Here is a 16,370-nt window from a genome sequence, read left to right on the forward strand (position 1 = left end):
AGACCCACATGGGCATTTTTCCAGAGCAGTGAAATGCTAGGTGTGGTCCTTCACTGCCCTGTACCTTGGTCAGTCATGGTCAGTCATTTACACATGTGCAAAATGGGTGTAAAACAAAGTGCTCCCAGAGTGTTCTATATCCACTCTGCTGGTGCAGCGCAATAATAAATCAGGCTGGCAAGGTGCAAGGCAAGAAAGAATCAGGCTAGTAGGGTTCTGAGCCTGGCCCCCCACCCCACACACACACGTTTGGATCTAAGCTTTTCCAAAGTTTGTAAGTGTTTGGGTTTTGAGTTTTGACTAATCTCTCAACTTTTTCCATGAACATTTCCTAATCAGTTTGGTGCTATACATAAGTTACTGCACTGTAATGATGACTAGAGCTTTAGAGCGTATTATGCAAGGAGTTTTGATGACCCAATCCACACATCTTCCCAGCTCTTCCCCCTTCTGGGGGATGTCTTCTCCATACATACACTGTGGCCCTCTTAACTATTGCAATAACTTATAATAATTCTTTATGGTAGGTACTTTCTAGAGTCTTTCTTTACTCTGCCAAAATGATCATCCCTTTCCTGAATCATAGAATCCCTTTTGGATGCCATGTTTGGAACAAGTGGTTGGATACATCTGGGAATGGTTAGGAGATGACTCTATATAAATAGCACAGAGCACAATCCATGTAGCTTTGCAAGGCAGGCAGCATTCAGATCTGAGAGGAGTTTTAGTTCTATTTCTTACAAAATTAACTAGGAACAACTGTATACTACTGAATACATTACTGCAGGATAGTAAAGACCAGAGTGACTTGGGTAGGGCAGCAAAGGGCACAACCTGGAGAGCTGCTGTTTGATAATTTAATAACTCTCTGTTCTCAGCATTCCTGACATATCTTTGATGAATGAAATATATTACCTATGGGTAGGGGAAAACTTCCTCCTGCATGCTGATTGGCTGTGTACTTTCAAGATCTTCTGACAAAGGAGTTATGTATCATTTTGGATAATGCAGTGCAGGCATCTGACCAATCAGTAGCAGTTATAAAAGAGCATGCAAACTGGAAGATGGGGAAAATGTGATACAGATGACAGTACATTGGACATTGTGTGTTCATCTGTCTTCCAGTTTGTTTGTTTCACTTTAAGGATCAAAGAGAGTCAAAAGAGAGCAGCAAAGATGTTAGAGGCATATCTGAATACTCAGCTGGTATAAATCAGCAGAGCATTATATGGAGCTATACTTCCATCAGCCCTGGATCAAAAATAGCTGCAATGTTTGTTAATGTTTTAATTTGGGTAGGAGAAATACCATAATGAAGATACTATACTCAGAGGGTGCATCTACACATTCATTAATGTGCCCTAGTTACTGCACATTTAGTTTAGAACTTAATGAAGTACTAACTGAATTCCCAGTAACTACGTTTCTCGTGCGATAGCGCCAGCACGTGGTTTTTTTCATGACAATTACTGCGCAGCAGTGTAATAATACTATGAAGTAGCTTATTACCATGGTTTTTGAATGATATGCTACTGCACAGTATTATTAGGCTACCACGCAGTAAGCATCTCATATAGACACTCCCAGAAGTCCATAATGAAAACTACTCAGTCCCTCCATCCTATTCTATCCTATCCAGGTTATGTAATTAAAGGACAGTATATTTAGAAACAGTCAATTTAGAACCTGTTCTTTATTTACCTTGTTGCTAACCCATGGAATTAGTTCCCTCTGGAAGTCAGTGAAAGAAATTCTGTGGCTGGATTTAAAATTAGGCTTGCTAGTTTTATGTGTGCTAGTAACCACAGTAGGAATGCAGACGGGGATAATAATAAGGTTAATTAGACTCCAGCTTCATTTCAGGGCATAAGCTTATTGCTTTTGGGAGTCTGGAAGGATATTTTTTACTTGTAGTATGTGCAGCATCATGGAATGTGTTAGAAGGTATTGTGGGTATCTTTTATCTTCCTTTGAAGCCTCAGGTGCTGGCCACTGCTAGAAACAATCACCGGAGCAGAAAGGCAAATAGGGTGATATTGTTGTTCTTTTAGTAATGACAATTGTCAAGGATGGGAGCTAGTGACAGAACCAGAGCACCTGGTTTGTAAAGTGTTTCCTTTTCCAGGGGTTGGAGAAAACCATACCTCTGCATCTGCACATTTGTGAACTTTGGACAAGTTCAGCCCTGGAGCTGAACTTTGTAGATTTGATCCTTCTTCACTATGTTCTCTGTTCCTGTCACATTTTGTGTTGTTGGTCTCTGCACATACAGTGCCGGGGGCAATAGATAAAAGTACACTGGATTTCAGTCCGCTAAAGGAAAAGTAGACAGAGGTCTCTTCTGAGATTTCTTCGCTCTTCACCTGTTTTATTGTTGCAAAACCCCACTTTAGAATAAATTAAACATGAGAATAAACTACCAGTGATTCCTTTTTCCCAGGTGGAGTAAGTATTGCCACAATAGGTTGACTTCATAAAAAAAAAAGAAAAGAAAAACAAAAAACAAATGCCCCCCATCTCCTGTTATGTCTCCAAGCCTCCTGAGTGAGGATTCCTCATGATGTTGACTAAAGCTACTAAGATGACTCACTGAATGAAAGCCTTGAGAGGAACCTTCTTACAGGACCTCACATGGGCATCATCACTTATGCTTGGGACCTGAACCTGATGACATGCCGAGCCTTGTTACACATGAACTTTAGGTACCTCTGGAACTCTTAACCACTGGATTGTGCACACAATAACACCTGAAACTAGTTTTAAGCCCACTTTTAGGCATCTTAAAGTTACTCCACTCCAGGGCAAGTGTCTTTCTGATCCATGTTACACAGCTTGTGTTCTATTAATGTGTGGCCATGCTTCACAGATGAGCCACCTAAGTTGCAGTTCTCCAGCATCCCAGGATGCAGTGTCCCCTCCTTCACTGTGCTGTTCTGTGTGGACAAACTTTGCACCCCCTGAACTCTACTGCCCGGGGGCAGTTCTGGCACCAAGGCCAACTTCCTTCTCTCAGGGTGTGACCTTCCCACCCTCAGGATGCAAACCTGTGCACAAACAGCCTGCAGAGCACATGTCAGCTGCCCAGGTTGCAGGACATGGACAGGTCCTGGGGTGGGGTTGAGGAGGTGTAGGAGGAATAAGGTAGGGAGCTGGATCAGATTCCCATGAGCTGAGGATTACTTCCCAGGGCAGGAGCAATAGCTGCCCCACAGGCACCTTCCCTCACTGCTCCCACCTCCCCCTCACCTACAGCAGGGACAGAAGCCTGTCTTGGCTCCCCAGCCCCTTGGGTGACTGGTTCCACCCCCCCCATGACCAGTCCCGCTGCCCGGGGGGGTGGGGTGTGTGTGTTCCTCGATAGCCAATCCCTGTGGCCAATCACTACAGCCGCTTCCGGGAGTAGTTGCAGCAATTGGCCAGTGCTTGCAGGGGGGGTACTGGCATTTCTGCCTGACCCCCCTGCCCATCGCCTAAGCAGTGAGCATTGGCCTGTCAGGGGGTGCACATGCACCCCTGTGCACCCCCTACACGTCACCACGGCCAAGCCCTGTAGTGGCAACTCACAGCTGTTGCTCTTACTTGGAACCCTGCTCACCAGCCCTCTAGTAGCAAATCAGAGTTGTGCAGGTGGTGAAACAGTCAGAGAAGGTTTTTAGGGCTAAGGTGCAACTGCTGCAAATGGAGCTAGCACCAACACAATCAACATTTAAAGAGCTCAAAAGCAACGTGTAAAGGGCCTCACACTGATGTCAGTCAGGACTAACTCTAGAAGCCGTGACACTTAGCTAGTGTGAGTTGGATCAGTACCAAGTGCCAGAGTTTCTCTGACAAATGAGTCAATGTAAGAGCCTTATTTAAACCATTCCCCTTTGAAAGAGCCAGGTTATTTCCAGACTTGATGTGATTCAAGGCAGTCTTGGGGTTCTGACTACAAGGCTTCTGCAGACTGAGTGAAACACCAGGGGGACTGGGCATAATGTAGGAAGGAAATGAGAGGGATAGGGCAGTTGTACAGGGTGATCTTTGGGAAGAGGATTTTCTGGTCAACCAGTCACTTCTGTAAGCTGGTGAATATTTTTTTTTGTGGTCCTTTGTATATTGTCATTTTTTTAACACAGGTGACTGTGAAGCAAAGAGATTCTGAGGTATTGATGAAACAATAGGAGGGGATATATATATTTATTATACTATAGTAACATCCAGATTTCCCTCCATTGTGAAGCTGGGATCCCATTGCACCAAATGTTATGCAGAGAGTAGTCAGAGGAGTCCCTATTCCAAGGAGGAACGAAGTAGACAGGTGTGAAGAGTAAAAAAGGCATAGGGAAGTGAAGGGTCTTTTCCAAGATCACACAGAATGTGAGCTCTACAAGCCAAGAATAGAATCAAGGTTCCTGGCTCCTCATCCAGTTCTCTATCTTCTAGATCATACTGCTGTATGAAGATTTGTTCTGTCCGCTTCAAGACAGGGTATCTACTTTAACAAGACGTCTTTGTCTCCTCTCAAGGAAACATGTTCTAATAACCCAGAACTTCACCTGTTCTGCTTTCTCACTGTGACCCGTCTCTCAAATGATCATTGAAATCCCAGTTTCCCCAGTTCTCTTTGGTTTCTCTGAAACCTTATGCACTGTATACATTAGGGCTATGCAAAATTTTTCCAGCTGTTTCATTCCAACACTGTTTCGACCAGTTTTGAGGTCGAAACAGCAAAATCAGAATGAAACAAAGGCCCTCGAAATAGCCTCAAAACAAAATGAAGCTGGTCAAAACTTTTCAAAAGTTGAAATGTTTCGACCACAGGCTGGGGAATGGGAAGTCAGTCCAGCTGGGCTGACTTTCCATCCCCAGTTTAAGATCTGGCAGGGGGTGGCGAGGCAGACCGGCTGGGCTGCTTCCCGGTCCCCTACACTACATCATGCTGGGGGTGGGAGGTCCGAGTTTTGCTGGGAATGGGAAGTCAGACCTGCTGGGCTGCCTCCCACCCCTGGCGTGATCTAGCATGGGGGGAGGGGAGGGGGACAGGGAAGCAGCCCAGCTGGTCTGACTTCCCATTCCCAGCAAAACTGGAAACAGCGTTGAAACAGCCTTTCTGTTTCGACGGAATGGAATGGAACAGCTGTTTCAACTCAAAATGAAATTTGAGACAAAATACTGTTCCATGGAACCGTCAAAACTCAAGGCAAAACAGAATGGTGCCATTTTTCACAGCCCTAGTATACATGTATATGCATAGGTTGGGCTCACCCACCTCAGAAACTGAGATTTGTATACATGAATGATTCTGCAAAGAATGAGCCTTTCTGCTGACAATTTCCAAGGGAAAGGGAGAGGCATTAGCATTTTGGTTGTACTTCAAAATGGCATCCAAGCTATATACTTTGCAGTTCATAGATGGAGGGAGCTAAGGAAGCCTAGAGTTTGATTATTGTACTGAAGCTGAGGAATATTATTTACTTACTTTCCTCATGCAGAACTCATGGCTTTATCTCATGGCTTTATTTACAGCATAGCTCTTCTGAATGCCACTTTGAAAGAGCTATAAAATCTGGGAAGCACTTCCTCAAGCTCCAGGCAAGCAGAAAGAGGCCAGCTTGCATATGGAGCAGCTCTCTGTCCTGAGCCTCAGTCTGTGAAACAATGGAGAGACCAGTGAAGCTAATGCTTCCTCTCATATGCATGTCCCCACTTTATTACATACCTGTCTCTCTCCTCTGACCCATTTGTCAAGGCTGAATTCTCACCAAAGCACAAAGGTTTGGATGGGCTCTATAGCATGATAATATTTGTGTTTATGGTATAAAGCTGTTTGTGCCCTGATGTCTGGTCAGGTTTGTGGAGCATTGTAACTATAAGATGAACCCCTTTCTGAGGTCCAATCACAGTAGGGATCCAGAGCCCAGGTAAAAATCTGAAAGTAGGAAGCACAGAATTCCCAGTTGCTTTGTCCCACAAAACGGGACACTGGAATTTTGGGTCAGACATAAATTAATACCTAAGAAAGCCATTAGTTTATTAGTACTTGGTGAATACTGCATGTGCACCATTTGCCTTTTCACTGTGCCTTTATTATTTGTTTTTATTAAATAAGCAATTATTTCAAAATCCACATATTTAGTGATATCTGTATCTTTTTATCCTACTCAGATGTACTACTTTGCACTATCGTCCAGATCTTCCACCAACCAGTATCATCATCACCTTCCACAATGAAGCCCGGTCCACCTTGTTAAGGACTATCCGAAGGTAAGATGGATACTACAAAGGAATATTTGAGTGCAATTGGTTTTCAAGATCCTTCTCCAAGGAAAATGAGTGCCCTTTTCCTTACAAGATAGTAGTCACATATTCTTAAAATGTTTCTAAAAGGGATTAAACCTTGTTATGTATTTCCATCTGCACTTGTACTTAGCAGGATAAAATTGCAAGGGCTATCAATCCAAGATCTAAATAATTGTCAGCAGAGGTTAGCCTGAACTCTGCCCCCTGGCAAGCAGTATTGTGTAAAATTAGGTGCACTTTGGTGTGGATAGCAGTAACTTATTTCATTGGATCTGGTCCTGGTCACTATCAGGGCAAGACACCATAGTAGATGGATCCTAGCTGCCTGTTTTTAAAATCAGTCAGGGAGCAGTGCTCAGCTGTGTTCTTCCACAGTTGGGTATCTGTTGTTTTGCAGACGTCTGCCTCAAGATCACCTTTTGAGCTCCTCCAGAGATACTAGTCAGCCACGTATAATGACAGCAGGGATAATAAGCTGAGAAGCGCTGGTGGTTCACACGCAAGCTGCATTTTCAAGGACAATTTCTAAGCTCTTCCGGATGAGCTGTAAAGAGGCCTGGGCACATGGCCATTCTTTCATTTGCTGGTTTGTTCTTGGCTATGCTTTACTGTAGGGGATATAGTAGATGCCTCATTTTCACTTCAGATTTTTAAGAGCAGCATTTAATCCCAATGTCTGACTTAAACCAACAAATCTCCATTCTCTAGCATGTAAAGGTTTTGGGCAGTATATCCACTGTATCTTCTGTACAGAGAGTTAAATCTGGGTGGCTTTCTCAGTGGTTTGCCACATGGCAGGGGTTTGATGTCTTCACTGTTGATTCTGCAATATACATTTTAAGTGTGGAGTTCACGCCCATGGGGGCGAGACAATGATGTCCCTGAGCAGTCAGGCAATAGACAGGCCTTCAGTAGATGCATGTAGATAACTCCCCCGGACACTCCAACAGGACAATACATCCTGCAGTTGTTTCTCTTCATAGATCTGCACCTCAGTCCCAGTCTGCACCCCTCCCACCTGCTGTTAAGCAGATCTTACCACACACACTGTACTGAACTGTATTGGCTGTATAGCATGGACAGATGTTCACAGAGTATGAGGCAGACCCCAAACACTCATTTCCTTATGATCCTTGAACTCAAGCTACACTTTCTGTTGAAGGGAGTTAGCATAGTTCTATGAAAGTTTGTAAAGCTAAATTGATTTATACCTGTCTCCACACCTCTGTCCATATCCGCCAAGTACATCAAAACACCATTCCTCTAAGGGGCCCTATGCCATTGTTCACACTGGTTAGAGGTAGGTATTGGTAACCGCCAGAGCAGATTCAACTTTGCTTGCTAGACTTCTCCTTCATCCTTTCCTCTGTCCTACAATTGAACCTGACAGCTTGGCAGCTGAATTGCCACTTTGCTCTGTGGTCTCATGGCCAATCCTGTCCCCTGCATTTCTTGCCTTAGACTCTGTTGCCACCTGCCATAGTGGGGCCTGCTTTAACAGTCACAACGCACACTTAACTCATCTCATCTTGAAACTTCACACTCAACTCATCTTGAAACTTCCTCAAGGATCTGCCTCTTTCTCCAACTTAACCCATATAATGGGCAGCAGCTCATTTCTCTCTGGCCATAGCAGCACACCAAAGTTACTATGCCTGGGAGTAGCTGCCTCGAGCACTGAGCACTACTCTGCTTTGGGAGGAATTATTCGCACTACCAACCCACATGCTAATCAGCCCACTTAGTTACCACACAGTCTTCTTCCAGTTATGAGGAAACTTGCACAGAGCCGTGTGGTATGCTTGAGACTGCCACTGGCAAGCCTGGTAAATTTACTGCGAAGACCTGGCCTCAGAGACCAGTTCATCCTCCACGATTAGCCCTCAGCCACTGGACAGTCCACTAACACCTTAAATCAGCATGAGCTGACATCTCACCACTTTTAGGGTCCAATGACGAGCTCATAATCCCTAATAACAAAGTAGCAAAATGCCCTGGAAGTGTTACTGTTATTTCTGAGGGATAGTGGCTAAAAGTGAGGAGTATTTGGTCCAGAGTGTAACCAAATACTCTTCACGTTTAGCCATTAGTAGTGTAAAGATGGGTGCATCTGAAAGAGATGGTAGGTGAATCAGAATTATGCTGAGATTGGATTAGAAGTGCATAGGTGTAGACTTTGCCTATTGTTTCTTGTTCCTTTTTTGTACCACCCTCATAAAATGGTTCCTAATTTCCATAGAGACAGCAGCTGTTTCCTTCATCCTCCTTATCTTGTTCCTTCAGGGAGGGATTTCCTTTCTATTTATTTGCCCAGGCCACTTTGCTCACTCTCTTAATTGTGATTTCATTCGCAACTTCTGCCCTTGTCACTCCACCTCCCCTCACACACGCACCTCGACTAGGTGTGGTCACATGCGTTTTCTCTGCTGGTGTGCATCTCCAAAGCAGGTTTAAATTCCAGCTGCTTCCTCCCACAAGATAACCTCACAACATCACAAAGTACCTCAGGATGTTTTACACTGAATCACTCTACAGTGGCATGAAAAGACCATTTTTGTGTTTTCTGCTCAGTCAAAGCCAGGGTTGAAAGCACCTGACATATCAAACAAAGTGAAAGAAGCCCAATTCCAGTCTCCCCTTGCCTCCTGCTTCTTAAGGATGGATTCCTGAATTTTTCCAGGTCTTTGGAAAATGACCTGCCTTTTTCTTCTGCCCATGCTAAACATGCTAAGGGGCCACTCCTCTAGGGTTACGAAGCCAGGGCTCTCCTCCTCACTTTGCTTGTAACATGGGAATTGGCGGACTTGTTTTGGATCAGCTACCAAGCCCTTGGAGAGCCAACTGCTGTTAGGGAAGAGCAGCAATAAGTCAATTCTTTCCCTACATCATGTCAAGTCTGAACACTCACGCACCTTCCTTTCCCTGCCTGCGTTTTGGATCCAGATCAGATTTCATCTGCCTCTTAAGCATTTTGCAAGCTAATTTGCTGTGCCCTCTGACTGATCTGGCTTTACTCACTCAGCAAATGCTTGGCTTAATTAGATATTACAGATCTCTATCCTGTGACATCTGCAACATCTTGGATCATTTTCCAGATGTCAGTCCAAATGAAATCTGACTTGTATTAATACTAGTTTGTAGTGCTTGAGCTGCTGCAGCCCTGGATCTCAAAGCACATTCTGTGTAACAATAAGAGTGCTGCTACGTCACTCTGTAGTTCATTGCAAAATGAAAAGTTTGGTAAGTTCCATTACCCCAGCTGACAGAAGGATGAACTGGCACCTCCCAAAGAAGTGAAGTGACTCCCACAAGGTTACTCAGCAAGCCACTGGGTTATCTTGGACTAGAGGCAAAGTCTCCTTGGTTAAAGTTAAGTGTTTCCTCCACTTTGAGTGGATGCAAGCTGTATACAAGATGGCTCCCTCCTGATTGCATGGAGCCTAGGGAAGTATTTCCCAGACTCTTTTTTTAGTGGCATTTAGAAGAGCTATGCTCCAAGTCCTCCAACAGCATTGTGAAATTAGTATGCACAATACCTTCTGTTTACAAATGGGAAGAATGTAGGACAGAGAGAGGGTGATCTGACCTGCCCCAACATACAGAGAGTAGCTGGCAGAATCAAGAAGTGAGCAAAGGCTCTAAGAACAAGCAGCAGTGCCCTGTTTGGCTGCCTGGCAATGGAATGAAATACTGACAAAGAGCCTTCATCACACTGATTATTTGGTGTGATAAAGAAAAGAAATAAAAAATGGAAAGGAAAATCAATGTGTGCTGTAAAATACAGAAGAGTGGGGACAAGCAGTAAGTCCAGGTTATACAGTCCTAACTAGACAAATCAGCCCATTTGGAGTCCTTCAGATGTCTGTACTGAAGATGAGCAAACACTGGGGGGAGTATCCCATTCACATGCCTCTGAATGTGAAGGTGAACTTTGATTTGGCTGTCTCTGTGTATCTTTTTATGAGCCTTAAGCACTTTACTTGCATGAATAAGCAGGAAAAGCTGGAGTTTAGATTGGGCACCAGAAGCTAGGACCACAATTAGAAGTAGATTGTTAAATCCACATGTCACACCCAGTCCTGAGTGGCGATATGAGTAACCTAGTCAGGGGATGAAAACAAGGTCATGAGACATCTGTCTCTACCTGGCACAGTGCATCATGTGAATTTCAGAAACGTGAACACTAGCAATTTGCATCAAGGAATTATCCATTAAGGAAAACAAATAGATCGATTGAATGACAAACCAATTCAGATATTTTGTGATTGCTTACTGTTCACTCAGACGGGAAAACGGGAAAAATTTACTGCATTCATGCTTATCTCCATTTGTAGACATGTAAAAAGCTCAGGTAGTAGGTAGGCAAGAGAAAGCCTGCGTACTTCACTGGCTAAGTTTTAAGGCAGAAGATAAACAAAGAGGATGAGAAGGGAGAGGGAGGAGAGGATGATGGAAGGAAAGTTGGCCTTTTCATTAAGGCTGTATTGCCCTGGGAATCACAAGACTTGGGTTCAGCTCCTGGTTCTGTCACAGACTTGTTTGGACAAATTTCTTAATCTCTCTGTACCCCAGCTCCCCAGACATAAACTGGAGATATGATAGCATTGCACTATATGATGGGGGTCTTGTGAGGATAGATGCATTAAGGATGCTGAGATGCTCAGGAGCATTGGTGATGAGTGATATAAATACCTGCACTGAGAAAACGAATGGGAAAGAGTATAGAAGGCCCAGGATGTCTTCTCAACCATCATCCTTTCCTTTTACAAATGTTATTGGCTTTCCCAAATTGTTTTCTTCCCTCTCTCTCTCTCTCTCTCTGCCTCCTACATACTTGAATTAAAAAAGAAAACCTCTATCTCATTTCCATGCTCCTCCTGTTTTGCTCCTCCACAAGAAGAGCTGAGGGACGTGCACAATGGCATAGCAGCCCCTGGAGAAGGAAAGCAATGCTTCAGCGAAGGAGCTGGACTCAATACCTACAGGGGCTAGATTGAGTGTTCAGTCTTCTGACAGTGATTAGGAGTTGCATCTTTCTTTCATGTAACCCTTTCTAGCAGGAAAACAGGAGCCATGATACTTGGCAAACTATGTAACATGCAGCCAGGAATATATCCCTGTAGAAATGCAGCCTGTAGGGAGAAATACTACATACTTCCTAGTTTGATCTTGATTTGCTACCATTCAAGTCAGAAGGAGACTGCCCCATATTTCCCTGGGTGTGCTCAGCACCTTGGATTATACCTTGGACAAGAAATGCCCGCAAATTCTGCATCCAACAGAAACCAGAGTGTTCTAGCAAGGCAGAATGATAGTCTCCAGGCTGGATTATGAGTAGGAGAGCTAGGTAAGAGTTCCTATGCCTGTTGAAATGTGCTGTCCAGGATCCCAGGTACTCAGTACCTCTGTGTAATGTCTCAGCCAAAGGGGATGAAGCAGGTTAGGAAACTTTGGGATCAGCCAAACCTTTGTAACAAGTCAACAGGAGAGGAATTGAGAAGCTCTGCTGGCTGGCAGCCTGCCAGGTGAGGCAGTGCTGCGGTGTCTGATACTCTAGGCATAGTGCCCAAGCTCCCCCAGGGAATTACTGGGCTCAGAGCTGCAGGAGGCCGATGCCAAATTGGGCAGCATGAGAAGAAGCAGAGGTGTGGCAGACCACCCCAGAGCCTGATGTGGGGAGAGAAAGGAGTAGCATGCTGAGAGTTTCTCTCTACATCCATCTCCCCCTGTCCTGAGCTCCCCAGAGCTGGCAGTCTCAATGGGGCTGCTTTTTCCCACTAATGGGGGAGCTGTCTATCCCCCCCACTACTTAGGAGTCTCACTCTGGTTCATTCTTCTCCATGTTGCAGAACAAATTCCAGCACTTCTTTACCTCCTCATCTTATACTCTGACATCTGAGGGCTGCCATTCCTTAGGCAGCCTTCATTTCTCATAACATTACTATATATTCAAGCAGGCACAATGCTTCCCAGAGCTTGAGGGAAATGTAGTAGCCAGTCCTGATGAGAGGCTCAAGGCTGTTCTCTTTCTGCACCCAGCTGGTTCTGTTCGGTGGTTCAAAAGATGGACGGTGTCCCCACACACCTTGGAGAAGCTATCATTAACAGTAAGACTCATAATCCATATATTGGGTACAAACTGGTGCTCATTCCATGAGCAGGAAGGTATGTTTCTCATGTGCCAACAAGGCGCTGGGTACCATTTTGCCCACACCTTCACATCTTGCTTCCTTTGAACTTCACCTGCTGAACCACATGCGTGTGGGTTCTTTCCCCACCTTGTACTAGGTGCATTGCAGAGTGGATTTGCCATATGGTGCACAGTATGGAGAACAGTGGCAAGCCCATAAGAATGTCTTTTCTCTTGCCTTGCTGCCCTCAAGCAGCACCTGAACTAATTTAGCTGCTTTTTTTTCTTTGGCAAGGTCCCAGCCACCTGTTGGAGAACCTCTTTACAACTAGGTGGATGTGCTTAAATCACAGTTCATGTTTGTGGTATAAATACAATTGAACTATGGACCTGCTCTTCAGCTGATGTCAATGCACCACCTGTCCTGACTTCAGCAGAGCTACAGTGACTTATATCAGCTGAAGCCCTGTATTTGAACCAGGTTTCTGAATTGCTATAGCTCTCGTAACATGGATGGCTGTAGCACTGCTTGGGCAGGGATCAGTCCCACATAAAATGCCAGTCTGAACAGAGTTTTTAGGATGCTTTAATCATCTGTGGTGATTAAATCACCTTGCCTTTTGCATGAATCTACTCCCATGCTTTCTATAACTAGCATCTGGCTTACTCTCCACATCTCCTTCCTGCCTAGCACAGTTCATTCATTTCTATTTAAACATCCAGCTTCCATCTTGCTCTCTTTCTCTTATATTCTGAGCCAGATTTCAGTGATTTCACGGCTTCCCCACCTTGGCCATTAACCTCAGCTCTGGAAGGCTGTCAAGAATTCCTTTTAGACATAAGCCCCTCCTGACAGAAAACATCTAGTTTTACTTTGCTGAGTGATCTTTATGTATTTATTCTTTAAATCTGCAATTTGGGGCTCCAGAATTGAGAGCCTTAATTATTTACCTCTTGCTGACAGCCCAAAAAAACATCCTTCGGCAAAAATCGTGATGTGAACACCCTGCATCCCAGATCAAATATTTAGGTTGTTAATTAGCAGGTAAAGTAACATGTCTTTCATTTTCCAATAGCTGTCGGTAGAAGTAGGCAGTATCTTGGGCAAAGAACATCTTGTACGCTCCCCTCTACATGTTATCTCATGAGCATCCTAAGGTTGCCAAGAAAAGAAAGTAGGGAAAGTATGTATACTATCCCTTAGACAGTAGGTAAGCACTTGATAGAGGCTGTGCCATAGCTCAAATGACTCTGATTAAAAGACTAAAAACAAGCCAGGTGTTGCTCTGAAACTATATAATTAGCGCTATGTGCTGACATTTTTTTCTTTATTCCTTTTAAAAATAAAAAAACCTGGACATTTTATTTGCTAATCATCTCACAGTAACTAAGTATACAGTTGTACATGCGCTTTTACCTTTTGATGTTAACATAAAGAGGACTCTTGAATTTCAAAGAGCTGGTGGGTATTTGAGAGAATAAATGCAGAAGCTGCAGTGTAATCAAAGCTCATTATGGTTATTCTTGGTGTGATGTCTCTCTCCCGCTCCTACATAATTAGCCATTTTGGGTGGTTGGAGCAGTTCATTTAGGCGGGCATTTTCTCTTCTCTCGCACTCTGTCTGACTGTGACCTCTGACCCCTCTGTCACTTTATTATATTGCTAGTTTTTCTTATTTCACAGACCCCAATATGTTGCCATGGAGAGAATTGAGGGTTCACAATTCCAGACCGATCAAGGTCTGGAGTCACTTTTATAAATGAAAAAAGTGTTAAAAGATGACAAAAATACACACAAACAAAAGACATGCACTCACATCTGCGAACAATTGTCAGTGTTTCTTGCATCTGCATTTTGCAAGCATCGGTATTAATTTTGTCCTGATAATTATTTGCAGGTGGAATTTGGGGATCTGATTCAACAAATCCTTACTGTTGGGCATGAGGAGGAGAATGCCAAGAAAAATACAAGTGGCAAAATTAGTTAGAGACTACAATGAAAATGTAGGGTCAAACTCTGCTTGCTTCCACTTCCCCCATCTTAGTTATTTTATTGAACTGGAAGAAGTTACATCCATATATATCCAAAGTAACAACACAGAATCTAGCTTTTATTCAATTCAGCAGGTGTAAGTATATCTAATGGGGCAAATCCTGGAATCCCTCTTGATAGTAATTGGTGTTTGTGTGAGTTAGGACTAAATAAAGGACTTGGAATTTGTTTCAATAGATTTTGCAAGTGGGATTGAAATTAAAAAAATACATTTTTCCATTATAATATAGTACCTGTATTTTATTTCAGTATCTATAAATAACAGAAGGACTTCAAAGAACAGTGATATTAAGCATCATATGTTTTTACATGTATGAAAGAGAAAAGAACCACCAAAAAAAAGAAAAAAGAAAATCAAAGCTCAGTGAGGATCTGAGTAATAGAAAAGCTGCCTTTGAAATTTTAAAAGTTCCTTATACACTATCTAAGAAAATCCCTGCAACATCAAGAAGCTCAAGGGTTCAATGTTTCTGTTTCCAGTCATTCTTCAAGACTGTCACACTAGGAGAGTATGTAATCTGCTGTGTTTCCAGTGGTTTCGGTAACTTACTGTCTGATTAGTGGAGAACAAGTAGGAAATGTGTGTCAGATGTGGTGAATTTGGCCTTGCTGGAAAGCCAGTACATTTGTTCTTAGCCTCTTTGTGAAATAACTTGCACTTATCTTACACTAAACGTTTTCTGCAAAACCTTTACTGCCAGTGGCAGCAGGTCATTACTGGGCAGGTCTTTGGCAATTTAGTCAAGAGGTATGTATAACTGTAGTGACAGAAGTATCTGCTGTGCAGTAAAGATATACCCACCCTAGCTATAAACTAGGTAGCTTGGGTCCCAGTAGCAGTTTAGCCACAGAAGCACGGAGCTCTCTATACAGGATAAATTACTCAGCCTATATTCTCTTTATGGTTTAATGTGATCTGTAATGGGTATGGAGGGATACTGCGGGGGGAGGGACCACTGAGTTCTGTGTGCAGCAGTTTCTTCAGCTGCCTCTGCTTGCTAGAGCCTGTGCTCCCACTTCTCTGGGAATAAAAGTAAGGTATTTTCTTCAAAATCAGCAGAGTTATGCCCAACAGAAAATTGACATCAATGAAAAAGCCTAACATGTTTAGTGTGACTCCACTGGCCCAGTGCTCTCCTGTTCCAGCTCTAACAAGGCTCCAAGCTGCATTCACGCTGTTTTAATTTGCATTAGTGGTGCAGGATCATTAATGGAACCTAGATCAGGGGAGATTAGGTCGGATGGAGCAGAGCTGTGCCACACCTTTCTCCCATGCTAGCACAGGCACAGTAAGTGCAAGGCCTGGCACTCGCTATCCCTGGCACCCAGATGGTTCCAGTTGCCAGAGTATCTGAGCACCTCCTCATCTGGAATGTGTTTATCCTGACAACACCCCTGTGGGAAAGGGCAGGGCTGTGATGAGCTTTGATGGCACCCTTTTAAGATGGGGAAACTGAGGCACAAGAAAGACCAAGTAATTTGCCTGAGGTCACACAGGCCATCGATTGTTAGAACAGGGGGATGAACTCAAGTTTCCAGCTAATGCCTTAATCACAGGACATTTTCCCTGTAGTCTGTTCTCCCATCCCTGGGGAATTCTCTGCAAGAATCTTGTAGCTAATTTGCAGCTTGAATGGCCTAGAGGGGCTAGCTCTGAGCATCCAAACCAGCTGCATTGCCTTTAGTAGATATGCTTGGGAAAGTCTGTTCACCAGGGCCCCCCTTGGAGTCACCAGGAACAATGGCCACAAGCTGAGGGAGGATAGGTTTAGGTTAGATATTAGGAAGAACTACTTCACTGTAAGGGTGGCCAGAGCCTGGAATAGGCTTCCCAGAGAGGTGGTGCTCTCACCTTCCCTGGAAATCTTCAAGAGGAGACTGGATAGGCACCTGGCTGGGGTCTTA

At 43.9% G+C, this 16,370-nt stretch overlaps 1 protein-coding gene across 2 annotated transcripts in view; it reads left to right on the forward strand.

Moving 5' to 3' along the window:
• Positions 1-16,370, forward strand: part of GALNT14 (polypeptide N-acetylgalactosaminyltransferase 14) — a 256,819-nt gene that overhangs the window by 169,055 nt on the left and 71,394 nt on the right. Inside the window, exon 3 of one of the 2 annotated variants that reach the window (XM_019527047.1) lies at positions 6,148-6,246. The exons of the other annotated variant lie outside the window; for it this stretch is intronic. Within the exon in view, the coding sequence (XP_019382592.1) occupies positions 6,148-6,246 (99 nt within the window). The remainder of the gene's footprint in view (positions 1-6,147; positions 6,247-16,370) is intronic. 2 annotated transcript variants of the gene reach the window in all.

Source organism: Gavialis gangeticus, unplaced genomic scaffold, assembly GCF_001723915.1.
Source record: "Gavialis gangeticus isolate Ggan-Ray unplaced genomic scaffold, GavGan_comp1, whole genome shotgun sequence".
NCBI lineage: Eukaryota > Metazoa > Chordata > Crocodylia > Gavialidae > Gavialis > Gavialis gangeticus.